The sequence below is a fragment of the Mus caroli genome, unplaced genomic scaffold (assembly GCF_978045245.1).
Source record: "Mus caroli unplaced genomic scaffold, Mus_caroli_1 scaffold_15, whole genome shotgun sequence".
Classification (NCBI taxonomy): Eukaryota; Metazoa; Chordata; class Mammalia; order Rodentia; family Muridae; genus Mus; species Mus caroli.
Window position 1 is genome coordinate 60,747,952 of NW_028227270.1, and position 27,970 is coordinate 60,775,921.

The 27,970-nt window shown below is 42.8% G+C and overlaps 1 protein-coding gene across 8 annotated transcripts in view; it reads left to right on the plus strand.

Annotated features, from left to right (window-relative positions):
• Agtpbp1 (ATP/GTP binding carboxypeptidase 1) overlaps window positions 1-27,970 on the plus strand; it is a 117,495-nt gene that overhangs the window by 26,766 nt on the left and 62,759 nt on the right. For 6 of the 8 annotated variants that reach the window (XM_021179857.3, XM_029485021.2, XM_085831029.1 and 3 more), the window contains exons 6-12: window positions 281-427; window positions 3,132-3,263; window positions 8,701-8,794; window positions 16,176-16,213; window positions 19,572-19,780; window positions 20,556-20,733; window positions 27,339-27,436. In XM_021179857.3, coding sequence (XP_021035516.1) covers window positions 281-427; window positions 3,132-3,263; window positions 8,701-8,794; window positions 16,176-16,213; window positions 19,572-19,780; window positions 20,556-20,733; window positions 27,339-27,436 — 896 coding nt within the window. Of the gene's footprint in view, window positions 1-280; window positions 428-3,131; window positions 3,264-8,700; window positions 8,795-16,175; window positions 16,214-19,571; window positions 19,781-20,555; window positions 20,734-27,338; window positions 27,437-27,970 lie in introns of those variants that run through there. The other 2 variants (XM_085831028.1, XM_085831030.1) reach the window with 2 other exon arrangements.

A 27,970-nucleotide genomic window follows, 5' to 3' on the forward strand; every position in this document is an offset into this window, starting at 1 on the left:
TTTGTGTTGAGACTATGTGTGCTGCACTTTAGTGTTTCACTAGAGTGACACAAAACAAAGGAGGAGCTGAGTGTGGCGGCATCTGCCTGTCCTGCTGGCATTGGCACGGCTGGAGACCCCAAACTGTAAGGCTAGTCTGACCTGGTACTAAGTCTCAAACTGTGATTTTGCTAGTACTTGGCTTTAGAAGCCAGTGGTTGAAACAGTTCTTGAATGCTAACTAATTGTAATGTCCACTACGTGAAGATAGGCTGTTTGCTGTATTTTAAAAACATTTTAGGTGGGGGTCGAAGAGCGAGTTTCTTAGTTGCCAAAGGTGGTTCACAAATACTGTTGCAACTGCTTATGAATGCCAGCAAAGACTCTCCTCCACATGAGGAGGTGATGGTGCAGACCCACTCCATTCTTGCCAAGATTGGGCCAAAAGGTAAGAGGCCTACTTTTATGATTATTGACCCTAGAGCCATCTTTGTAACTTTGAATTTTTGTTTTAAAGTGCTTAAATTTTGAATTGTAAAGTACTCCTTTTTCTTGGGTTTAACAGTGGAATGCTTTTTACGGTTAACAAGCAGTTAGGATCCAGCATTCATAATGAGTTGTTTTGAATGTGATGAAAGCAGAGAAGTGGCAGCATCTGTGTGTCTCCATGCTTGTGAGCGTGTGCACGTGCACATACATATGTGTATGCACACCTATGTAGAGAATGCACATGCTGTGTTCAGAAGTGACAAGTGTGTGGAAGTGAGCATGCGCTGGGGCAGTGTGTTTCACTGATGATCACGTCTGTGTTGTGTGCAGTTCGGTGCTCTGGAAACTCCCTTTTTACACAGACCAAAGCAGGCATGTGAGAGTCAGAGCTGCAGAGAGACATGGGAGGAAGCGTGGGCCGAGGACAGGGGAGCTGTACTTTAAAACGTTTGCCCTTGCACTACATCGGGTTGCCTAATCTTGAAGTGTCTGACTGTGAACATGCTAGCCTCTGTATGTAGGCAGATATGTCTTCATGTAGCATTGCATTAACTCATACCTTTAGCAGGTTGTGGTTTGTTTTTTTAAAGATTTATTTATTTTATGTATATGAGTGCACTGTAGCTGTACAGATGGTTGTGAGTCATCGTGTGGTTGCAGGGAATTGAATTTTAGGACCTCTGCTTGCTCTGGTCAGCCCTGCTTGCTCAAAGATTTATTTATTATTATAAATTCGTACACTGCAGCTGTCTTCATACACACCAGAGGAGGGCGTCAGATCTCATTACAGATGGTTGTGAGGAACCATGTGGTTGCTGGGAATTGAACTCAGGACCTTCAGAAGAGCAGTCAGTGCTCTTACCCGCTGAGCCATCTCTCCAGCCCGCAGGTTGTGTTTTAAAGATGCAGCCATGTGGTGGCCTTGAGACTAAATGTAGTACATATGTTATTTTGGCTCTTATTTTTCTTTAACTTCTGTATTTGAGATTCATGAGTTCCTTTTTTGAAATTTTTTAGAAATGAAATAAGAAGGTTCTAGTTAGTGATAAATATGCTAGTATATTCTTCTTCTGCTAATTACAACCAAATTATCTTTTCTTTTCATGAAATTAAGATATTGATGCGTTTATTTCTTCCATTTTAGTTTACATAGGTCATCGTTATTTTATTCTGCATCTTTAATCTGTGCTTTCCCCATTATTATTTGTACAGTTGAGGCCATACATTATTATTATTATTATTATTATTATTATTTTTGGTTTTTCAAGACAGGGTTTCTCTGTGTAGCCCTGGCTGTCCTGGCACTCACTTTTGTAGACCAGGCTGGCCTCGAATTCAGAAATCCGCCTGCCTCTGCCTCCCGAGTGCTGGGATTAAAGGCGTGAGCCACCACGCCCGGCTGAGGCCATACATTGATTTCTTGAATAATTTTCTGTTTTTTTCCCCCCTGTAAAATGCAAGTAGCTTTTCCTTCTGCCTAACGATTTTTGTTGTTTATGACTTATCTCTGCTGTTCCTATTTCTTTTTTAAAATCTTCATATTCTTCAGCTTTTGTTACTTAGTTTTTTTTTTTAATGGTTGTGATCTGTTTGTGTAAATAAAAATCAAGAACTTCTGTTCTTTGTAGACACAGTAATGCTACGAGGTAGAAATGTTCATTATCCTGAATTACACATGTTAAATGTATGTGTGATAAGATATTACCCTGTATTTTACAAATATGTATAATTATTATGTAGTCAGAAATTAAAAATAAAACATTTACGAGATGGAAATGTTAACTGCCTTGATTTGGTTGTTACACGCCATACCATGTATTGAGCTAGCATCATAGTATCTCTTCTACTTCCTCTTAAATTAAAAAACTTTATCATTTTAAAATGTGTATATGTGTGCATGTGTGTGTACACTTGTGTGTGTGCGCACATGCTTGTGTGTACATGAATGCAGATGCTGGAGGAGGCCAGAGTTGTTGGACCTTCCCGGAACAGGACTTACGTGTAGTTGTGAAGTGCTTTCTGTGGGTCCTGGAGGTGAACCTGGGTCCCCTGGAAGAGCAGCAAGCACTGCTGCGAAGCCTCCTCTCCAGCTCTTTGTTAGAAGTAACAAACAATGACATACTCGCCACATTATTTTCTATTTAGGATATTCATATTTTATTAATTTGTATATTATGTTATAGGTTTGAAAATAATATATTCATATTAAGTAATACCAGTAATGGACATTTAGATTCTTTACTCTTTTTCCTGTGTGTATTCGGGGGATGTTACTGAGTTAGACTTACTGAATAGTAGATCAGTTATGCCTTCCTCTCATGGGACTGCACATGTTGGGTTACTCTAGCCCCCCCCCCCCCCCCCCCCCCCCGTCTTATTCTCCTGTCAGTTCCTTGGTACTTGGCTGTAGCATGTGCTTCAGAAGGATAAGGATATTAGAAATTTTGCAGATACCATTATAATTTCGACTATTTCACATCAGCTTTACATTTGTATGAGTGTACAGTTGAGGTTTCACATGTATCTGCTTTTTTGGCCGTTGTAGTGCTTGTCTCAAGGACACATGCTAGGCACCCTCTACCGTTGACTTATATCTTTAGTCTTCATGGCTTTTAAATGATTTTTGTTCAGAAGTTTTATTTGAATAATTTTTTTTTAAACAGATAAGAAGTTTGGAGTGAAAGCCCGAGTTAACGGGGCACTGACTGTGACTCTGAACTTGGTAAAGCAGCACTTTCAGAACTACCGCTTGGTTCTTCCTTGTCTTCAGCTCTTGCGAGTCTATTCTACCAACTGTGAGTACTTAAAGGCGGTGTGTGACTTACTCAGGGTTCTGATTTACACAAAACAAGGTTTTAAAACCATTTAAAGTCTATAAATCTTTAAAATTTGTGGAAAAGTAGGTGTTAATATGGCTCCTAAGTCAGCAAAACGGATGTGGAGTAAGAAAGTGAAGTAACTAAATCTAAGAAGTGTTACCAGTGCCCTGAACTTGTGAGGAGCAGCCTCCCATGGAAGAGTGTGGAGTATTGGCAAGGGGATGTGCTTCTGTCTGTGCAGTGGTTGTGATGTTCAACCTAACCCAACCCAGAGGCTCCTGGGAAAGCGTCTGACTGAGGGATGGTCTAGGTCAGGTTGGCTGAGCATTGCTATGGTGAGTACCTTGAGTGCTAACTGAGGGGGGAAGACCCTCCCCTGTTAGTGGCACTATTCCCTAGGCAGAGGATTCTGAGTCGTGCAAGAGTAGAGAACGTGAGCTGAGGGCATGCATGCAATAATGGACACTTAGATTCTTTACTCCTTTTCCCATGTAAATAGCTTTCCCTTCTGCCTTAAAGGATTAAAGAGTCTAAATGTCCATTATTACATGCATGATAGTTTCCCATCATGACAATAATGGACTAAACCTTGCTCTTCAGAGGTTTAGTCCATTAGTGTCATGATGGGAAACATGGTGGCATGCAGGTAGACATGGTGATGGCGAAAGGGCTGAGAGTTCTACATCTTTATCACCAGGCAGCAGGAAGAATAAGCAGGCCATGCAAGGCCTGGCTTGAGTATATCAGACCCAGTGTCAACAAAGCCACAGTGCTCCAGTAAGGCCACACTTCCTGATAATGCCACTCCCTCTGAGTCTTTTAAACCACCATAGATACAGTTCCTGTATGGCTTCTGACTGTGAAATGAATGAACCATGGGGAGATGGTTCATCAGTTAGAAAAGTGCTTGTTGTACAGGCATGAAGACCTGAGCTTTGATCCCTAGTGTCCTTTGCCCATAACCCTAGCATAGGAGAGCAGCTGAGAGGGGGCCCCCAGAGTCTGTTCCTAGCTTGTCTTAATGAATCACTGTACTGTAGATACAAGGAAAGATCCTTTGTCAAAAGATGCAGAAGATAGAAAAGACACTTGACATTAATTTCTGGCCTCCATAGGTACACTCATGTGCACGCACATGCACACGCGCACACATGCGCACACATACACACACACACACACACACACACACATACACATACACACACACGCACACACACACATTAGAAATAGAGTATAGACCATTTGTATATCATGAAAAAATAAGATCCAGCGCATGTGTGCATGTGTGTGTACGCTGTTAGTTTCATTGAGAGTGTACTCAAAAGGAACAAACACCTATGCCTGAAAAGAATGTAAGGAAATGGAAACATTGGGATTTAATCAACAGAGTTAGAACACAGAAACAGGGAAATTGAGGGAGGAGTTAGGAAAAAAAAGAAAACATGGCTTAGATCCCAGCCCTCAGGAGGGAGAGGCAGGCAGACCTCTCTTGAGTGTGAGGCCAGCCTGTTGTACAGAGCGAGTGCCAGGCCAGCCAGGGATACAGAGAAAACCCATGTCTTGAAAACAAAAACAAAGCAAACAAGAACAACAAAAAGAAAAGAAAAACATGAATTAGGAAAGACAAAAAATGTTTGAAAAATTAAAACTTGCATTGAATTAAAAATGAAATAATTTTGAATATCGCAGCCATCCGAGAAAGGTGGTGTTAGAAGTGTGTGAGTGAGAGCAGTCACAGAGGTAGAGCAGAGCGAATGTTTCCCTGTGACACAGGAGCTGCAAGCTTTGGTGGTGGTTTACTGCTAGCAGTAGAAGGCTAGCAGAAGGTTTGTGATGGTTTGTATATCCTTGGACCAGGGAGTGGCACCATCTGAAGGTGTGACCTTGTTGGAATAGGTGTGCCCTGGTTAGAATGGGTGTGTCACTGTGGGTGTGGGTATAAGATCCTCCCCCTAGTTGCCTGGAAGTCAGTCTTCCACTAGCAGCCTTTGGATGAAGACATAGAACTCTCGGCTCCTCCTGCGCCATGCCTGCCTGGATACTGCCATGCTCCCACCTTGATGATAATGGACTGAACCTCTGAACCTGTAAGCCAGCCCCAATTAAATGTTGTTTTTTATAAGACTTAACTTGGTCATGGTGTCTGTTCACAGCAGTAAAACCCTAACTAAGACAGAAGTTGGTACCAGGAGTGGGGTATTGCTGTGATAGGCCTGACCATGCTTTTATTTGAAAGAATGTGGATTTTGGGACTTTGGATTTGGAAAGCAGTGGAATGCTTTAAATGGGGTTTAATGGGTCATCCTAGTAGGAATATGGAAGATTTTGTTGCTGGGAGTAATTTGAACTGTGTTGACCTGGCCCAAGAGATTTCAAAGGAGAAGAATTTCAGAATGTGGCATAAAGACTGGTTTTGTGGTAATTTGGTGAAGAATGTGGCTACTTTTTGCCCTTGTCTGAAAAGTTTGCCTGAGGCTAAGGTGAAGAGACTTGGATTAATTGCGTTGAAAAGAGAAGTTTCAAAAAAGCCCAGCAGAGACTTTGTTCTCTGGTTAAGTCTTATGAAGAGAAGTTTGAACAAGCATAGCAAGCTTAGAAAGGAAAAATATAAAATATATGGTTTGAGTATTAAAGGAGTACCAGGAAGTGAAATGGAGCAAAATCTTGTGTTCTAGGAGATAAAGATTAAGGGAGTGGGACCTTGGGGCAAGATCCTACCCAGCTAAATTAAATCCAGGCATGGTGGTACACACCTTTAATCTCAGGAGACAGGCATGCTGATCTCTGCATTCAAGGTCAATCTACAGAGCAAGAACCAGGATAGCCAAGCTTAGGCAGTGAAGGATTTAGAAAACATAAAGCTAGTGATAATGTAATAGGACAAGGGGATCATGTTCTAGTTCCTGTAAGCAGCAGAACTCGGCAGATTCAGCCATGTGCCTCTGGCTCTAGAGTTAAGAATGGAAGGAACTACTGGGAAAATTGATGCTGGTTAGCTGGAGCTAAGGAATTAGCGGTGATTAAGAAGAGACCAGCATCGTTGAGGTGAAATCTTCTGGAAATTGTTTTCTGGGAGCACAAAGAAGCTGTGTTCCAGAGATACCCAAGGTTGTACCTCATGCTGCGGCTGGACTTGGTAATGTGTAAGAGTCACTCAGGTGGTACTGCTTGTGAAGGAATGAAGGGATCATGGAGAGAAGCTGAGGCTTAGCACTGTGAGAGGCCAGGGAAGGCCATTGGAGAAGTTGAAGCCTCAGCTGTAGTTGATGGCCCAGGACTGAAGGGGTCATGCAAAGGATTTGAGGCTTGGCACCCTGAAGAGAGCCTATGAGAGGCTATTGGTGAAGCCTAGTTGGAGTGGAATACCCCAGTGTATTAGAGATGTCAGTACCATGGAGTGATCACCAAGAACTGCAGCCATAGTGGAGTGGATCAACCTGAGCTTAGAGTGCTACAGAGGGCAGAGCTGGAAAAGTGATGCCAGCCCTTAGGAGGAGTCCAAAAGATCAAGTGGAATCCCAGACACTGAAACAAGAAGCTGTAACATTGAAATTGCCTTGGAGACTCAAAGATGTTAAAGATGCCAGAGCCATGGGACACATGCTGAGGAAAGCTGCTAACAGGGAGTGGAACCAGCCCAGGAGAAAGCATTTTGTTGCAGTCAACAAAGATGAAAAAGGAGTGGAGATCTGAAGACCGCTTTGACATCAGCCATGGAGATGCAGAGTTTGGAGTTTGCCCAGCTGGTTTCCTGCCTTGCTTTGGAGATTACAGTTAATTAAGTTGGATGAATCTCAGAAGAGACCTTGAACTTTGGACTTTTAACATTGTTGTGACTGCTACAGACTATGAGGACTTTGAAAGGACTAAATGCATTTTGCATTATGCTATGTTTAAGTGTGGCCCCCATAGACTCATGTTTTTGAACAAGTCTATGGGGACCAGGGAGTGGAATGTGATGGTTTGTATATCCTTGGACCAGGGAGTGGCACCATCTGAAGGTGTGACCTTGTTGGAATAGGTGTGCCCTGGTTGGAATGGGTGTGTCACTGTGGGTGTGGGTATAAGATCCTCCCCCTAGTTGCCTGGAAGTCAGTCTTCCACTAGCAGCCTTTGGATGAAGACATAGAACTCTCGGCTCCTCCTGCGCCATGCCTGCCTGGATACTGCCATGCTCCCACCTTGATGATAATGGACTGAACCTCTGAACCTGTAAGCCAGCCCCAATTAAATGTTGTTTTTTATAAGACTTAACTTGGTCATGGTGTCTGTTCACAGCAGTAAAACCCTAACTAAGACAAGGTTTCTGTGTAAGTTTTTTTTTTTTTAGTGCTTTTTCCCAGTCAGTATGTCTTTGTGTAGTCCTGGATGGAACTCTCTGTAGACTGGGCTGGCCTCAGATTGAGAGATCCACCTACCTCTGCCTTCTGAGTGCTGGGAGTAAAGCCAGCCATCTGCCAACCCTGTTCTTGTGTAAATTCTTTAAAGTAGCATCTGTCTAGAACTTGAGAGTACTGGACATTTCTCCCACTGGGTCTCTGTAGCATCCCTGATGCTGTGGTCTGGCTCTTCAGGGCTGCTGTAGTTCAGGTCCTGCCTGCATCTCACCAGGTTGGACCTGCAGGATGCTCTGAGCTTCCTCTGCCCTGGCTGCTTAAGTACACATGTACTTGGCTGCTGCTTGGGCATCGCTGCAGGAAGGCGTACCTAAGGAAGCCCTTGCTCTCTTCTCACTCTCCCACCTGCATCCATGTCCCGTGTTCATACCACAGCTTTCATGCTAACATTGTCCACCCTGCATGTTCATACCACAGCTTTCATGCTAACATTGTCCACCCTGCATCTTCATACCACGGCTTTCATGCTAACATTGTCCACCCTGCATGTTCATGCCATGGCTTTCATGCTAGCGTTGTCCACCCTGCACCTCTGCTTCCGAGTGACTGCAGAACCACCCTTACCTCCCCCTAGCTCCTGCCACACCAACTCCTGTGTGTGTGGCGTGAGCGCAGGCATCAGTGTCTCCAGAAAGCCCCATGTCTCACTCTGAAGTGGGGGTACCCAGTGGAATAAAACGGCCTACAACTCTTTTTGTGTCTAGAAAATGACACAGAAATGAATTCCGTTGTCTGCTGTGCTCACTACTCAGGTTGCTTAGAGCAGAGCCTGTATACTTCTTGTCTTTGATTCCCAACACTCGCTTGCCTGTGTCATCTCATAGTAACTGTTTGTGGAATGCTAGTTGCTCCCAACTTCTCATAAAAACAAAGCAAATACGTCCCCCTCCCAACCCCTACAGCCCAGCTTTACAGTGGCCCGGGAGCTTGCATTTATATTGACTAAATACTTTGGGGTAATTTTAGATTTATCACTAAGATTTAAATCACTTTGTGTCTTTTTTCTTGTTTCTCAGCTGTGAACTCAGTATCTTTAGGTAAAAATGGAGTTGTGGAGTTGATGTTTAAAATCATTGGGCCATTCAGTAAGAAGAATTCGGGTCTCATGAAGTAAGTAAATGTTGTGATGCGAGTGGAAGTTTATCCTTAGTCATTCTGAGCTTCACTGCCCTGACATGTACCTGAGCAGGTGAGGTCAGCTGTAGCTAGAGTCTCTAGTTCTTAAGTAGTCATTTCTTTTAATAAAGATGTTCTTAATTCAAAACTTAATGTTTAAGTTAGAGCATTTCAGTTTGTTAAGTACACTGTTTTAAAGGCGATGACTGAAGCTGGTGGCCCTGTGCGAGGGGCTGGGCTGTGTCCAGCGCCATCCCCTGAAGCCTTTGTTGAGTGCCCACTCTAATGCTCGCCCGCCCATCATGCTTAGCTCTCGATGACCATTCCTCCTCCTCACCATTATGGACTGTCTGAAAGTTACACACGCCTGTTTTGTCCTCACCATTATGGACTGTCTGAAAGTTACACACGCCTGCTTTGACCAGATCATGTTATTCTTTTTATCATTTCCTGTCTTGGGATGCGTATGGGTGTCTGAGTATGTGTACCTTAAGGTTACATTGTGTGTGTATGTGTTTTCATTAATTTATAAGTCCTGTAGTTTCAGAAATGATGGACATTGTGTTAGGGGTTAGACTTAGTGTAGTGCTGTGGAGGGCTGTTTGTTTGTTTAAGGCTCACACAGCAAGACTCACCCTGTGTCCTACCCCGCGGGTGCCAGTGTGTCATCATTGTCCTGTCTTTTATGCTGCTGCCATCGTGCTGTTTGCATGCTTTGTTGGTGACTGTTGAGTAAATGACAGGTATTTTCTGGGGTATGATCATCTCCCAGTAAATTCATAGGCTACTTTAGCATGTACCCCTGTTAAGTAAGAATTGGAAACTAGTGCCACTGCTTCAAAGACAGCAACAGCCCAGTGCCTTAATAGAGAATAATCTCCATGCTCTTGGGTTGTCTGGAGCCATCCTTTCATACAGATTTGTTTAGATGAGAAATAAACAAGTCACACCCAGTGTTGTGTAGAGTCGTAAGGGAGGGAGGGAGCAAGTGCCTTCCTGGAGAGCTGTAGTAGTTCTGTGAGCTCCTAGTCCCAGCAGTGGCCAGCATTCTGCAATCCCTGTTCACCGTCTGACTGCCTATTGTCAGATCTGCCATTGGGTTTGGCGTGTAAGTTCTTCGGCTTTATTCCCATCAGGCACAGACTTTTGGTTGCCATCAGTCCATTTCTGGGCCTAGCAATATTAATTGTGATTCTTGATATCATTTCCTGTTTTTGACTGCTGATGAAAAATCTTCTTAATACTTAGATTATTTGGATCAGGGCTCAAGTAAGTTTTATTTGTTGGTTATATTATAAATCTTTAAAGATAACAAGTAGGCTATTGTTCTGCTGTAATAGTGAGGGTCTCTGTGCTGTTTAACTATGTCACATTTTGGATGAAGTAGCTGTGCGCAGTCTTGGCACACTGGGTGTCCTCTATGTGTACTTGGAGCTTGCCTACATTTTTAATTAAATGTTTCAGAGGTCGTGGTTGTGGGCGCTTGTGCCGAGGTATCTGTTTGTCAGAGTATTTCTTCCATCTGTTGTGTCATGGTTCAGTACTCATCCTTCCCACTGCCTGAGTCTGTTGCTGGGTCAGGGGCTGCAAGACAGTGACTGCTGGAGCGAGGGGGCTCAGTGCTTTCTGGTCTCCACAACCACTCATAAGCCTGCACATGTATGGCACGTACTCACATCCATACACATATGTACATATAGCACTTAAGACAGGAAAGTGTCCTCCTGAGGCCTCTGTAGGCACTGTACTTAGCTGCCCACTGCACCCCATACATATGATTAAAATTAATGAAAATAAGTACTTAAAAGCATGTCTTTTTAAAAATTTTAGCTATGAAATGTCTATAAAGACAAACATGTCAACATGAAATATTTGAACTTTATTCTTTTAATATTTTATTTTGTTACTATTATGCTTGTCTGTGCATCCGTGCAGGTGCCTTTGCAGGTGGATTTCCAGTTGTACTAGCTGATGTGGTGCTGAGAACCAAACTCTGGTCTTTTTCATACCATTATGTGCTCTTAACTGCTGACCCATGTCTCTAGCCTATACATTTTATTTGTTAACAAGCAGGGTGCATGCAGAGTGTTTGAACCTTTTCTTTTTGTCTTTGTTTTTTGTTTTTTGTTTCTTAATAAAGGCCCAAATAACTGAATGTGATAGTGGGTGCCTGTTGTCCTAGCATGTGGAAGTTTAAGGCATAACTATTGCTAGTTGGAAGCTAGTCTGATACATCAGGAGAGCTTTTCTATAAGGAAATACATAAATCAGTCAAAATACATAGTGAGATTGATTGTACATATAATATAATTCAGTATTTGGTAGGGTAGTGCCGCATGTTTCTGTATGCAAACATCATTGACAGTTCTAACAGAGCTGGTAAGATGCAGCAAAAGAAAATGTGGGTGTTATAGCTAGTGATACCCACATCACAGCAAGAGTGGTGCCATGGGCTGTGGAGGCAGCTGGGCCTGCAGCTTAGTGTTGACCCACCACTCGCTGGCCCACAGTTCTGAGTGAGCTGCTTACCCTGCCATTCCCCTCAGAGGAGATAGCATGGGGTCTGCTACACATTGCAGGGATTTAAGGTGCATCCTAGGACACAGATATGCTTAAGAAGATAACATTTTATTTACTTAAGCACTGAGACAGCTGTGTGTGAATGAGCCCTAGATGTCCACACAGCTCTTTTTTAATGGTTCTGGGTTAGGACACATACCTTTGTGCATACCGGCCAAGTGCTGTGCTTTATCTGTGGTGTACACGGCCTTCCTGTGTAATGTGTACACGATGCTATTGTTTCCATATTACTACAGCTGATAGGAAATGTTCATAGGAGAAGCAGAACATTTCACAATTATGCTTGAAGTGGTGCCTGAGAGACTGCCCATTCAGTCCTGGGTTCAGAATGTGGCACCACAAATAAACCAAAAGGAAGTGTTACAATGAACCACTGTGTAGAATCCTAGGCTGAAAGTTTCTGAGGAAAGAATGTAGCTATCAAAATTATCCTTTTATTTCCACTGGTATTTAAATTATCGTGTGTGTGTGTGTGTATGTATGCACGCATGAACGCATGCACTTAGGTGTGTTCCATGCTGTTCACGTGGAGGTCCGAGACCAACCTGCATGAATAAGCCTCTCCTTCCACCATGTGATCCTGGGAATTGAACTCAGGTTGCCTGGCTTATCAGTAAGTGACCTTACCTGCTAAGCCACGTGGCTGTGCCTCTCCTTGTATTTTTAAAAGAACCTAAAAAAGGTTGACATTTATTTTACACCATGCACTAGCCAAACATCAGTGTCAATAAGGATTGCTACTTTTTAGAAATCTGGCCTTTTCTACCCTAGTTAAGGACAACTCTGGAACTTGAGTTGTTCTTCTATCTTAGTGCTTTAAAAGGGAAAGGGTCAGAGAAGCCTCTACTCTGCAGCTGGAAGCTTCCCTTTAGGGCTTCCTTTCCTCTCTGACTTTAGGTTTTAGATTTAAACTGTTAGTCTAGAAGAGGCCATCCAGGACGTTATTATAGCTGTGTTCTTCAGTGTCCTGTGTCTTCCCTCCCACAAGGAGAACGGCCAGGCTGTATTCAGACCTACCTCGTGCTGAAGGTCACTGCTAGAACTGACCTCCAGCTGAGTGTAGGTGTACTAGCTTCCTTAGGAAGCAGACAGAAACCTCTCTTTCCTCACTGCTCGTAGGCTACCCTTTGGGTTCTTCTAATATTATTCTGTATGGGGAGTAGGAAAACTGGAAAACTCTTGGAGAAAGTATAAATCCTTTGGAAGAGAAATCTGTTAAAAACAGTATGGACTATATATTTAACATTTTTTACAACTTCAATAAATCCACATTATTTTCTGAGTACAGTATTTAATTATTTTGTAGAGATTGACACTGGTTTCTCTGTGTCATAGAGGTCCAGAGTCTTTTATGCTGAAGTTCATTACATTCTCAATAATGCTTTGGTTGCAGTATTGATGGTGACTGCAGGTCGATAAGTCCTGTTAATTTATGTCTCTGTGGAGCATGCTCATTGCCACTGATGTGAGACTTTCACCTTCAGCATGGAGAATAAACATCAACAAAGTCATTGGTTGTAGACTAGAAACTGTCAGAAGCACCTGTCATCTGGCTCAAGCCTGGTGTAAAAGTTTGCTAGCTGGAGGAACACTTCCTCAGGGGTTTGCAGTTTGGCCTGAAGAACTACCTGAATGGCTTGCAGACATGGCAGCTCAGTTCCTAGCACCCGTGCCCAGTAGCTCACAACTGCCTGTAACTCCAGCTCCGGAGATGGCCTCTGAAGGCATGTGCCCGCACTTATGTGTGTGTGCTCTCTCACTCACTGTGTCCTCGTCCTTCCTCTCTCCCTCTCCCCCTCTCCCTCTTCCTCTCCCTCTCTCTCTCTCTCAAAAAAAAAAAATAGTGTTAGCTAAAGACGAGAAACTGGAAGTACGTAGCTGTATTCAGTGCATTATGTTAGTTCCCAGCTGACTTGGTGGCTGGAATCAACAGGCATTTACTGCCCCACACAGGCCCAGAGCTCAGAAGCCCCATCTCACTTTCCCAGAAGGCTGTTCTCTTCTGCATGCTCAGGGGCAGCATGTCCTCCTGTCTTGTTGTTAGTGTTTGATGGTTCGCTGGCAAGTCCTTTTCTTACCTTCCCTTTCGGCCTTAGGAGATGGTGTTCTCCGTGTGTGCCTGCGTGTGCGTGTGTGTGTTACAGGGTGTTACAGGGTCATCTCTTGAGGACACCAGTGGAGAGCCTACTTCCCTTCCAAATGATCTCATCCTGACTGATTATAATTCAGTGGCCCTGCTTCCTGCTAAGGTTAGATCCTGAGGTTAGAGAGATGGGATGCACTTTATCTTGCTAACAGTGATTAAATTAATTACATGTGTTTGTATTTGGTGAATGTCTGATCTTTTGTCTGCACATTGTCAGCTGTTTTTATTTACCTTGTTCCTGGAAACGCTTTTTATATGCTGACTTCTGTCTGTACACAGAAATTGTTCTGTTATGTGGTCATGATGGTAGTAAACAAAACGTTTGAGAGAGAGGATGTTGTATTGAAATGGCAACAAATGGTCAGCGGCATCCGTTCCTTGATGTAGAGAGTGATGGTCACACTATGTGTCCTGCAGCTTCTGTTGTTAAGTGCTTGGAGGAGTATATATTTTGTTTCAGTTTAAGTAGTACCTTTCTTCACTGTGCTACCAGGGATTGAACCCAGCGCCTCGTACATGAAGGTCAGGTGCCCTAATATGGATCTGTGCTCTGTGGGTTTTACCACCATGTAGAGGAGCTTATACCATAATAGGAGTTAAACAAGGGGCTACAGAGCAACAGCATTCCTAGTTGTGTTTGAATTGGCTTTGTGGTATGATGCACCTGTCTGACACAGTGTCCTGTCCATCCCCAAGCCTGTGCAGCCTGAGAACAGTTGATGTGGGTGGGTGTCCTTGTCTTTTTAGGCTTGGCAGTTTGGAGTGTCTGCTCTGTGTACACAGGCCCACATTGCTTTTCTTTAAGGTGAGCCAGGCACATGCCAGTTTGGCATACTCAATGTTTATAATGTGACAGCTCCACAGATGGGGACTTTGGCATTGCAGAAGGCTGCTGGGCTTGCTTATCTTTGTGGTCCTCAGCTGCTGGAGTCTTGCTAAGCAGTATAGACAGAGGATGCAGTGTGTCCCAGTGTCTGAGGGAGGGAGGGTGTTGGTTGGTGAGCTTCTGCATAATAAGGATCTTTGACATCCAGCCGTCTACACAGCAGATCGTACACTCCAGAGCAGCAGGCCCCTTGTCTAGGCAACCAGGCATCGCCCGCACAGCAGCGCGCGGACTTCTTTAGTTCTGTGCCAGTCTGTTCTGTCTTGTGCTGGATGTGCCCACCTCAGCAAGACTACGATGAGTGCCAGGAACATCCGCTGAGGGGTTCTGGCAGCTTTCCTATCACAAAGGAGAACCTAGCCCTGGTGATTTGTCTGTAGCCCCTCCCTATGCTGGTGGTCCTAAGTCAGTGTTTCAGGGGGCAGGACCTTTGCCTAAACAGGAAGCCCTTTGTAGATGACTGTCGTGCTGCCTACCTGCCCTGTATGCCCCACCCACCTTAGAGCATGGCAGCGGCCGCACGGAGCTTTATCAACAAGTGGTTTATGGGGTTATGTTAGTTGACATACAAGATTTTTTTGAAGGTGGTTTTAGCCAACTATAGTGTAAATTTTATAGCTTCTGTATCCATAAAGCATTGGTTTCTGGTATAGTTGTGAATGCTTGTTTCTGGGTTTCGTTGTGGTTGTGTTGATCACATTGCAGGCCTCTGGTCACTCAGTCTGTGCGTGTTCATCTGATCGCTCACACTCTCTGTGCCTCTCCATCCATCACTGCTTCCCCCTTACCACCTACTCGCTTCAGCGCTGGAATTTTCGTTTCTTACGTAGTTTTTTTGTATGTACGTACATTGTGTTTCATAATGTAGATTGTAAAACTATCCAATGAAGTGATGTTTCTTTTAATTTCAGTCCACGAAGGAGGAGTGTGTAGTGGGCATTCAACAAATGCTTCATGTTGAGTGAGATGCTTCAGATTGATAATAGCCATGTTTTTAGGGAAAATTATGGATAAATCTTACAAGGAGATAGCATAGTATGTAGGCTTACATTTTTGAAGTTGAAACTGAGGGTCATGTTTTTCCCCAGTAACTCACTTTTTATAAATAATTTGAATTATAGGCATTCTACAGTGATAGAAAAAAATGTACCTTTATGGATGATTATGGTAGCTGATATCACTGTGTGTAACTGAGCATGTTCAAGAAAATGTACGTATTTTCAATATTAGGGCTTTTACCACATCCTGTAAAGGGGGAATGATTAGGTTTACTTCTGAGCTGTAGGGTTTACACTTGTTAACCTGTATATCTAAGGATCCTAGCACATGGTACTAAAGTTCAAGTAAGAAAGCTAAAGGCACTGTGAGCGCCACAGGTCTGAGTTAGACCATTAGGACTTTTCCTTATTTTACTTCTTTTGTACCCAGAGCCCCTGAGGCCTCCCTTCTGCTGCTTTGTGTACTCTGAAAGGTCAAATGGTGACACTAACTGAGCCCATTTATCTAGCTTGAGACATAAAGACTTGACAATGTTAATGTTATTAAAATTGTACAAATACTTTGAGTATTTTAATCTTATTATCTAATTTTGAACTCAGGGGCGAGATGCACACAGAGAAGCACCAAATAACGAGTGCTGTTGCAAGAGTAAATGTGCTTGGAATGGGTACAGACAAGATGATACTTGACAAGATTGCATGCTTTTATTGTAGATTCATTTCACTAGTTTTGTTGTTGTTTGTGTTTTCTTGTTGTGTTGACAGGGTTGCTTTAGACACTCTTGCTGCATTGCTAAAATCAAGTAAGTTTTTAAATACTAGAAATAATAGTAATTAAAATACTTTAAATGTATATCTGTGTTCAAGAAGCTGGAAATTAGATTTAGTGTATATAGTAAAAGCTATTTTTTTATAGTCAAAGTTCCTGATATCATATTAGGTTTATTTCTCAGAAAATTATATGACATTTACTTTTTTCCTTTTAATCAGAAGGCTTTATGTCCTGTTAGAAATATGAAAGCGATGTGCTTAAATAAATTATCCCAGTGGATGGAATAAACTCTAGCTCAATCACCTGTCATCATAATACATATCAGCTTCATATAACATAAGTTTAACATAGTGACTTTTATTAGAAATTTTGTTCTCACCATAAGTTCAAATTCAAAACACTGTGGAAGTGGTGTGATGGGAACTTGGAGCACTTGGAGTGAGCTTGTGTGCACATAACCTGCTGCCTTCAGAGCTGACGCACGGCGTGTGAAGCCGCTGGGGAACGAGTGCTGCATGTATGATGCGTGTGCTCTTCATATGGGACGCGTGCGTTCTTCATACATGCTCAGTATGGTTTTCAACTATATTCATAGTATTCTTCCATAAGATCAGTTGCTTCATTAACATTTAATCTTGACATTTACTCTTAAAGATCTCTGTTGATGGCTTTTCTGTGCCCCCCCTCTCAGTACATAGTAGGCAGGGTCAGAAACTATTGTCAGGGGTGGGGCCCCTTTGTTTACTAAACTTTTGTGCTATATACTTTTAAAAGTCTGTGATTAGTTAAAGGTTAATTCGTTTCTACTGGTACAGGGAAAGGCATCTGTCATTCCAGTAGGCAGGAAGCAGAGGCAGGGGGATTGCTAGCAAATTCAAGGCTAACTTGGTCTAGATAGTGAGTTTCAGGTCATTCATGACTACATAGTAAGATCCTGTCTTAAAAAAATGAGTGAAATTAATTTAAAAATGTGATTTTTATGTTTACCAAATTCTCATTTACACGTTTCCCCTTGGGGCCTCAGGTGGGTAACTGCTTCTGTCTGTGGTGTGATAAACTGTAGAACAGGGTCACCTGATGCAGCAAAGCAACTGCTGAGTAGTTTATATTTAATAGCTCTTCAAATTGCACACTGCACAACACAGGACACATAACAATACACAACCGCGTTGAAGAGCAGGCTGTAGAGTTTGAAATACACCGGGGCAATTCGGAACATTCTTTATGAGAATTTAAAACTTGCTTATTGTGGGTCAGTCACTTACATTAGTGGATAAATTTGCCCTAAAATAAATGTGGTATGGGAAGTGCATGCAGGAGTGATGAGCCCAGCGAGCATGCTGCCCTAGGAGTGCAGCCAGGGCCTCACTGGGATGCACAGTGAAGGGTGCAGCTCAATAGCAGACCTACACTTTGTGCTTTGAGAGGGAGGGATTTTGTGAATGAAACCCATACATGAGTTTCTTTTGCTTGTGCTCAGTGCAGATTGTAGATAACTCTCATCGTATTTTAAGGGTCACTTCAGCACCTATGTTTGAAATATAACGCATTCTTTATTTGGCATGTTACTTTAAAAATAACATTTCCCTAAGTACCATTTAGGCTTTTGTAGGCTCCAGCAGAAACAAAAATGTAAATATTACACTGACCGTAAAGCTTTTAACAAAGTCTTTCTCACAGCTAATTAAGGCTTATGCATTTCAAGTGGTGTAAGCAAAAGTGTGTATTCACTTAAAATATTTTTGTTGTTTTTGAGACATCTGACCTATCAAGGCTGGCCTGAACATGCTATGTAGACAAGGATGACTTTGAACTCCTGATCTTCCGGCCTCCACCTCCTGAGTGCTGAGATTACAGATGTTCACCTTCTTTCTCGGTGTATGTGCTGCTGTGGGCTGAACCACAGGACTGTTGTTCCTGATATAGGCAAGCACTCTATCAACTGAGTTAGATTGTTAGCCTTAAAGCACAAGGAAATTATGTGGGCCAAAACAATTCAATGGATGTAAGTAGCAGCAGCCTTGCAGAGACCAGCCATGTAGACCCAGTAGAGGGTCTTTTTTGTTGACTTTTGTTTTTTCTTGTTTGAGACAAGGTCTTGTTATAAGAGGCCAGGTTGGCAATCCCCTCGCTTCCAGCACCTGGGTGCTGATATCAGGATGCACTAGACTAGTTCACAGTAGTTTACAATAGAGGTTTTAAAACACTGTCCTAAGAGACCCACTACCTCCTGCTGAGCCCTTTGTACCTGTGTAGTGTCAGAGTATAGTTGTAAAGGAGAATGAGTCTCTATCTATGTGTTATGATTCAGTCCCCATGAGCCTGTGTAGAAAGTAAGGGTCACAGTAGGTGGTTAAGGTCAGCACCATCTGGGGTCCACCACCTAGCCAGCGCCTCTTAGTGGGTAACTGAGATTAAGAAGAGGTTTGAGCTTGTTTGTATCTAAGCAGCCCAGGTGGGCTGCCCACCACGCCCTGCTCTGCAGCCCTTACAGACCTGCCACAGCAGCTCTGGGTAGCACCCCTGTTGTCTTGATGGCATCCCAGGGCTGCTGCTTTGGTAGGTGTATCCTTTTGGGTTGTAATCTTAAGAAAGAGAGTTCAAATGTATGGATTCTTTAGTTGTGTTCCATTAAAATTGATCAATTTAAGAAAACCTATAGTTTTTTTTACATTAAGATTTTACTACCTAGAAAAAACCTATTTTCTAACCACATACTATTTTTTTTACTTTCTATGTACAATAAATTATATATTAAATTTTATGTTACTAAGAAGTGGATATCTTATATAATTGTGGAATAACTAGAACTGTTAATTCCACTGGGAAGATAAATTTTATAAGTAACAGTAGCTATAATTCAGTGGATTAAACAGCTTGTGATCGAAATAAGCAAGAGTGATAATGGCTTTAACAAAGTCATGCGTGTAGCTGGTCACTCAAGGAGTCTTCTGTCTTATGAAAAAGACACTTAAGTTTCAAAATATATGGAGTTTTAAAATCAGTAAAACTAAACATGATTACAGACCTTGCCATAGTAAATAAATGTATTTTCAGTCTTGTTGAGACTGTGCTGCTGTGAAGACCCGTTGGTCTCACACTGTGGTCTCATCTTGACTCTGGGTGTGCTGGGGCTGCAGGTGTGCACCACCAAGCCTAGCCAGTAAGAAGATGCCAGTATTTGTAAATCATGATAAAATAATGAGGCAGGAATGTTTTTGGAAACTAATGATTTTTGGAATGGGCTATAATTATTTTATTAGAAAATTATTAAAGGCTGGGAACTGATCACAATACTGATATTCTACTTTTGTTTTTTTGTTTGATTCTTTTAAAAACTTTTTCCTGTCATTTATAAAATAACCTTTCCCAATTTTCTTTTGTTAAAGAGACAAACGCCAGGAGAGCGGTGGACAGAGGGTACGTTCAAGTGCTTCTAACCATCTATGTAGATTGGCACCGGCACGATAATCGGCACAGAAACATGCTCATTCGGAAGGGGATTCTACAGAGCTTAAAAAGCGTCACGAACATCAAGTTGGGCAGAAAAGCATTTATTGATGCGAATGGGATGAAAATTCTGTATAACACTTCTCAAGTAAGCTACTTTATTTTTGTTATTCTGTTTTAATGATAATGTTTTGGTTCTTAAGAAAATGGATTAATGTGCACGTACTTAGGAAAGTATACATAGGATAAATATATTTTAAAATTTCTTCATACAAAGAATTCCACTTGTCTGTTTAACTAAGTCAGTCATGTGTTGAAGATTCTGTAGTATGTCAAAGTGCCACCGAAAGGCCAGTTGTCACTGACAATGTTGTTAAGTCACCTGTTCTTGACACTGGCTGACCAGCCAAACTCTTAGACGTCTGAGTGGGATGTGCTCTCATTGTTGTCTTGCCAGCCGCCTTTTATAGGAGAGAGAGAGAGAGACAGTCAGTGCACCTGACTTTACCTCTTGCACTGTAGCCAGCCGCCTTTTATAGGGGAGAGAGAGAGAGAGAGAGACAGAGACAGAGAGAGAGAGACAGAGAGACAGAGACACAGTCAGTGCACATGACTTTACCTCTCACACCGCGGGTCTCAGTGTTGCCCTCATTCGTCACTCCCTAGACCTGCCAGGTGTTGGAGGGACTCACACTTGGTGACTTTCACTGTCAAAGATAAGTACTGAGTTTTGCCTAGTGAACATTTTAAGGGAAAATGCTACTGGACAAGTCACATGTGCCTCCCTGTTACAGGTACTTCTGAAGAGCAAGGCATTAGATAGCTCTGTTGTGTTGTAGTGTTCTCTGTGTGCTGTTTGTGGCTACATTTCTAGTACCGCAGTGCTGAGCTGTGGTCTAACTCTCATCATCTTGTTTGAACAGGAGTGCTTGGCGGTCAGGACTCTTGATCCTCTTGTCAACACATCCAGTCTGATAATGAGAAAATGCTTCCCCAAAAACCGCCTGCCGCTCCCCACCATTAAAAGTTCTTTCCACTTCCAGTTGCCAATTATCCCTGTGACTGGACCTGTGGCCCAGCTCTACAGCTTGCCGCCTGAAGGTAGGGGTGGGCCATGGGCTGCTGTGGGAGTCCGTGACTCTGTTGTGGAAAACGTGTATCTGATTATTTAATGTGTGCATGAGGTGTGAAAATACACAAAAAATTGTCAGCAATCAATGTAAATATTAAAAGTATAAGATGGAGACATTATATAAGTTGATGTCACACAAGATAGTGACATTACATTAAGAGGATGACATCAGATGCTCAGTATGTTTGCGATTACCTGTGTAGCTTTTTAAAAGAATTTTAATTACACATTGGTAGTAGCATCATTATTGTCATTATGTGGGCATCCACATATGTTGTATGTGCCATGTACATGCACATTTGTGCTCCTGGGTCAGTGAGCACGTGAGAGTCAGAGGACAGCCTTCAGACATCGGTTCTTCCCTTTACCAGGTGGTTGCAGGAATCAAATGTATATCAGGTTTGCCACAGTCCCACTGAGCCATCGTACTGGTCTGATTCCCCCCCCCCCCCCCCCGACCCAAGTTAAAAACCTCATCACCAAAATTAGCAAAAATTGAACAAAGAACTTACTTGGAAGAAAAGTGAAAGTATTTGAAGTAGGCTGCTTTTCATTTTAGTGTAGCACTGTATTGTGTGTAAATAGAAAGCTTGACGACGTGCTTTGTGTTTGGTTGGTCAGTGTTTGGTATTGGTTTGGTGGTGTCTACTGAAATGGAAGAAAGGAGTAGTTACGGATATTCATAGAATTCTGTTTTCTTATATTTTTTTTAAAAGTTAGTTTTTTATTTTTTATTATTTATAAAACACTTACTTGAAAGAAATATTTTTTTGTTTTGTTTTGTTTTTTTGAGACAGGGTTTCTCCATGTAGCCCTGGCTGTCCTGAAACTCACTCTGTAGACCAGGCTGGCCTTGAACTCAGAGATCCACCTGCCTCTGCCTCCCAAGTGCTGGGATTAAAGGCCACTAACACCTACCTCCTAGCTTGAAATAAACATTTTAAAAGAGCCTCCAAGTAATTGTTATTTTTTTTAATCTTTAGTATGCATTGATTAATGGCATATATCATAAGGTATATTATTAGTTAAACAATCTAAACACAGATATAACTGACACAAAATGGATCATTTAGAAACATCTTTTAAAAGTCAGGCTGGTGAGATGGTTTGTAGGTAATGGAATTTTATGCTAAGCCTGGTGAGTTGAGTTTAATTCTTAGGACCCACATGGTGGAAGGAGAAAGTGGCCTTTGGCATGTTATTCTCTGCCCTCTACAGGTGTGTGTGTGTGTGTGTGTGTGTGTAAGAGTATGTATGTGTGTAAGAGAGTATGTTTGTGTGTGAGAGTGTTATGTGTAAGTGAATGTATATGTAAGAGAGTGTATTTGTGTAAGAGACAGTGTGTAAGAGTGTAAGAATCTGTAAGAGACAGTGTGTGTAAAAGTGTAATGGAGAGTGTGTTTGTAAGAGAGTATAAAAGAATGTGTGTAAAAGACTGTGAAAAAGAGAGAGTGTGTTGCAGCGTGTGTCTGAGAGACAGGGAGTATGTGTAAGAGAGGGAGTATGTGAAGTGTGTGTGTAACTGTGTATAAGAGAGTGTGTAACTGTAAGAGACAGTATGTTAGAGAGAGTGTGTAAGAGTTTAAGAGAGTGAGCATGTGTAAGAGTGTGTGTAATAGTGTGTGAAAGAGTGTATGTGTAAGACTGAGTGTGTGTAAGAGTGCATAAGAAGAATGTAAGAGACTGTAAGAGAGGGACTATGTATATGGAGTGTGTGTGTAACTGTGTAAGATTGTGTGTTAAGAGAGGGAGTGTGAGTAAAAGAGTGATAAAAATTAAATAATACAAAGTTTAAAAGTCAACAAGACTGAGTTAGAAACTTCTGAGTAAAAGAGTTTGATGGGCTGGAGAGATGGCTCAGTGGGTAAGAGCACCCGACTGCTCTTCCGAAGGTCCAGAGTTCTAATCCCAGCAACCACATGGTGGCTCACAACCATCCGTAACGAGATCTGGCGCCCTCTTCTGGGGTGTCTGAAGACAGCTACAGTGTACTTACATGTAATAAATAAATAAATCTTAAAAAAAAAAAAAAATCATGAGGGGCTGGTGAGATGGCTCAGTTGGTAAGAGCACCCGACTGCTCTTCCGAAGGTCCAGAGTTCAAATCCCAGCAACCACATGGTGGCTCACAACCATCCGTAACGAGATTTGGCGCCCTCTTCTGGAGTGTCTGAAGACAGCTACAGTGTACTTACATATAATAAATAAATAAATCTTAAAAAAAAAAAAAAAAAAGAGTTTGAAATTTCCAACAGGCATTAAGGAGAGGACATTTGTAGCAAATCTGAAAGGGAGGCAAGAGGAGTCTTAGTAAACAGTGCTGCTGTGGCAGACAGGCTGAGGAAAGAGCCTTCCTCCTCTGAGGAGCAGTGTCTCTGCTTTAGTTATGTTCTAGCACTTCATTTGGAGGGACGACCAAGGAGTTTGGGACACCTTTCCTGTATCTCAGTATAGGTCTGTGGAGGTCGTGTGCGGTGAAGGGGTCACGTGGTGGTTCTCAGTGGTAGAAGGCTGAAGAGGCTCTTGTGATGCAACAGGAAGTAACAGGAGGAAGGAAGGAGAAGAAATCCTCATAGTGATGTTTCGTCAGTGTTTAGATTAAGGGATGGCAAGAGTATACCTGCAATGTGGTGAATTCACCAGGCATGGGGAAATGATAAAGGGGACACTTGCTGTGGGCTCTGTCCTGTGACGTAACAGCAGTGTTGGGACCATAATATCCGTACCTTAAACAGAGCCTTATATGTGAACAAATAAGCGTCATGTTACAGACTTCCTAATCGCAGCTCTTACACATCTAAAATGACAGCTACAGAAGTGCACACTTTGATACAGAGCACACTGAACAGAGATGCTCAGAGATGCTCAAGTGCATCTGTGGTGTCAGTGTGACGCTTTGGCCTTTGTTTTCCTTGAGTGTGAGTGGACCCACCACTGCTGTGTAAAAGCAAGGGCTTCAGAGATCTCACTGTGAAACACAAGCAAGCATTCCAGTTGTGACAGTAAGTCTAAATGGATAAATTATTCTTATTAAAGGCTACTGTGGTGGGACCTTTAATCCCATTTCTTGGGAGACATGGGAAGAAGAGCAGATCTCTGAGTTTGGTGCCAGCCAGTTCTACATAGTGAGTTCTGGGCCAGCTAGACCTGTACACTGTCTTAAACTAAGGTGAAAACAATAGTATTCAAAGACTCTTACACTGGTGAAAATGAAACCCAAGAAGCAGGTACTCACTGGGGAGCCAGAGCAGTGGGTGGAAAGCTGGGCAGGGAGACAGGAAAGGTGTGTGTTTCCCCGGAGTCTTAGCCCAGGAGGGAAGGAGCTCGAGGCAGGGCAGCTGCAGCTGTTTGATCCGCGTAGAGCACACGATCTGCATGGCAGAGCGGAGTCAAACCTGGGATTGGGGAAGTAGTCAGTGGGTGAGGTACTGTGCCCCCAAGTCTCTGCGCAATAGATAGAAAAGATGATGTAAATCAGTATCGATGCTAGAGAGAACCACTCTTAAGACAGTTGAATTTATAATTGAAGTAGTATTTTAGGGACATATTATTGCTTAAAAGTGACTTGAACAGGCAAAAATCCCCAAATGCAGTACATAGTCAAGTTTGTTTTGTGGGATTAACTGTTGATGATGCCATAGATGAGTTCTCTCAACTTTCAAGGCATTTTCCTATGCTTTATTTTCCAGAGCATAGAAAAAAAGAAAAGCTTAGAAGCTAGCATGGTGCTGAAAGTAAAACCTGGTGAGAATTACCAGGAACAACCCACAGCCGAAGCCCACCAGTCAGATGTGCAGACTCTAAAACAGAGCAAACGGAACTGGGCAGTGGTCTCTTACGTAGGACATCTAGGTTACTTGTAATATTAAAGTGGGTGAAGTTTATTATTAGTAGGTCAAAAGAAGAAACCCAAATAGTTATTTTAGTAAATACCATGAAGAGATTCCAGATAAAATTTATTACAGGAATTTGCAGTTGTTTTCAATAATCTGTCACTAACTCTTATCTATATCATATGTCAGTATGGTAATGAACTATTAAAAGATGCCAAATTAGCAAGACAGAGAAAGGACTCCTCATTGAGAGGCGAGATATCTGAGCTGTGGGGAGTATTGCTAGTGTTGCCCAAAAATGACAAAATATTTAACAGTACCCAGATATAAGGAAAGTGAATAAAATATAGCTGTGTTCCCGTGTCTGTGTCTGTGTGCTTATAGCTACAAACTTTAGATACACAGCATACCACTTCCTGCTGGAAAGTGTGTTTTTGTACACAGACATAACCATACATCTGTAGGCTGTCCTTATGGATCTGACACAAACAGTGCATAGAGGGGAGTGGCTCACGTTTATAGGACAGTGAGGACAGACCCTTGCTTTATAGTTTCTAAGTCCTCACAGGAGCACATCCCAGGGATGTCCTGTGCTTGCCTTTCTGGCTGTCAGAGAGAAGTAGAAGCTGTCTCCTGCACTGCTGTTGTAAACATAAGAAAGGAAGTGAAAGCAGTTTGCCTGCAGTCGCTGGCTCACACTGTGCTGGAGGTGTGAGGTATAGTCAGGCTCAGGGCCCAGAAGCCATGAACTGTTTCACAGTTGGGAACATGTACCATTTTTCCCCAATTCTGAACTGTGTTTCAGTTGAAAACATTTTTTCCTTGTTTGTAATAGGCTTTTTTTTTTTTTTTTAATTTAGTGCAGTTTTTCACGAACAGTGTTTTCTTACTGTTCTTCTTCTAATCAGGACTTTCTTCTTCATCCATGACTGACTGCTGGTAGGGCTTAGAATAGATCCAGACTGCTACATGTCCTGTGATACCTTTTTTTGTTTGTTAATTTTTATTTTTATAAAACCTCTCTGCAATTTGAAGTGATGTGGTACCAGTATTAGTTAAGACAAACTAAGCTGTTCTTCGAGCCCCACAGCAATGCGCCCACATTTCTGTGACAGACTGTGTGACAGACTGGCTGATAACTCTTATACATGTTCACAAGAGCATAGAGCAGGAGATGAAGACAGACAACTGTTTGGTTCTAGGTCAGATAGTTAATAGGGAGTGAGGCTTCATTCAGGACTGCCGTCTCCAGAGCCTTTGTAACACTGCTGCCAGACAAGATGTCCCTCCACTCACTCACCTCAAGGTCAGCAAGTGGATCTCGGTGGATCTTGGTGAATCTCAATAGACTAGCCCATCAAAGGACATCTGCAGTTTCTCATAAGAAACTACATACTAGGAGGCGGCATGCCCTGGTTTCAGAGACTGCCTGACTTGGGGTGTCACTGGTCAGATGTTCTCCACAGGAGTTGCCGTCTCTATTGCAGCAGGCCTGGAATCCCTCAGCTGAAATGCAGGGCTCTGTTACCAGTGTCAGGCAAAGCAGGACTGTCCTGGGCAAGAGGCAGTCAGCAGTCTCTGTCTACATCACACTGGACAGAGATGTGGAAGAACGCAGGGAAGCGGCTCTCAGCTTTTGCCCTTGTGGGCTGATTGTGCCACTGCTCAGACAAGCAGACTGGGGCTCTTCTCCCGCCTCCATGGCCCTCCACAGCATACTCAGGAGTGTCTGGATGGCCAAGCTCTTTTCTTGTGTTCACTTAGTCTTGCATTGGCCTAGACACGCAACTTCCCTTTTGACTGGCCTTTCTTCACTCTTGTGCACTCCTGTCAGACCTGCCAGAAAATTGCAAGTTGAGTCAAGCCATTCTTTTCGGGGACATCTTATGTTGGATAGGTTAAAAATGTCACTGACCTGGATGGCTCTGTAAGATCTGTCCATCTCTTTCTTATTTGAATTTCCCATGCACACTCTTACATGTCAGTCATATTTTCCCAAGAGCTTACCTTCTCACCTCCTTTCTTCCTCTTGGAGCCTCACCGCCCGCCTTCAGGTTTCCTTCAGGTGCTGGGAAGCCGTCAGTGGTTAGTGCTCATCCCTTGGCCCTGCCCGGTCTGCAGCCACTTGCCATCTGTCTGCTCTCCAGTGGCATTGTCAAGCTTGTGCCCTCATTGCCATGTAGCTTCTGGGTTCTTCTTGTTGTTTCTTTTCTGCTTTCAGCCCCTGAGCTCCTGTAAGACAGGAGTTATACCTCTAAACAATCCGAGGTTATAACATGGCACATGGCACGTGTTCCTCCAAATAATGAGCTGCAGAGGAGAGGCCTGAGCCGGGGAAGTTCACCCCGGTGCTTCCTTTGGGCTGCTGTAACATAGGACAGTGTTAGCTTAGTAACTGAGAACACCAGGGATAAAGCATTTAGTGTGTAGTGCCTTCTGAGTTTTACTGCCCTTCCACGTGCTCTCTCAGGTTTCCCAGGTCATCCTTATAGATGCTTTTATTTAGTAAGGAACCTAAAAGGGGAACCGAAAAACTCCAATATATAGAATTGTTGTAGAACAAATATAATCAATAAAAAAGAAATTTCTGCTGAACAGATGAACGTGATAATTTGGTTAAAAGAGAATTTTGTTGTTTTTCATTGGTGACTGGCACGTTTATGCGCATCTGTGTACACACACTGCACGCCTGCTGTGTGCACACTCGCCTTTGCCTGACTTACAGTGTGTTTGCATCACAGTGGACGACGTGGTGGACGAGAGTGACGACAACGACGACATTGATTTAGAAGTGGAAAATGAACTCGAGAATGAAGATGACCTAGATCAGAGTTTTAAGGTCGGTGGACTTTTATCATTAGTAACAATATGAACTCCTCAGTTCTCAGACAGACTTGCCTGAAACATAGAGATGCAGGTAAGGCTGCCCCATCCCACCGTCGTCACGGAGCTGAATCTGTTGGTGTGGACACAGCCCTGATTGATTTGCCCATTGTCCCCGAGGAAAAGGGTTTTAAGCTTTCTGACTTAGCTTTTCATATCCCAGTACTTGAAGGAAAGCAGTTTGAGATTGCTGTGGTGGTTTGTCTCAAAAGGCATCCCCCTGTGTCAGAAATAGTTTGGGGCTGAAAACTACTGGGAGGAGCCTGTAAATGAGGAGCTTCATGACGATGTTACAAGGCTTCCGAGAGAATCCCTGAACTGAGGAAATAGACAGCATTGTCATATTACATGAGCTGGTAGGCCACAGCCTGGTTGACTTCTCAGAGGTGCATACTGTGTCTGGAAACCTAGAAGCCCCGGTCTGAGTTAGGGTGTCATTGCTGTGAGGAGACACCATGACCAAGATACTCATAAAGGAAAACATTCATTT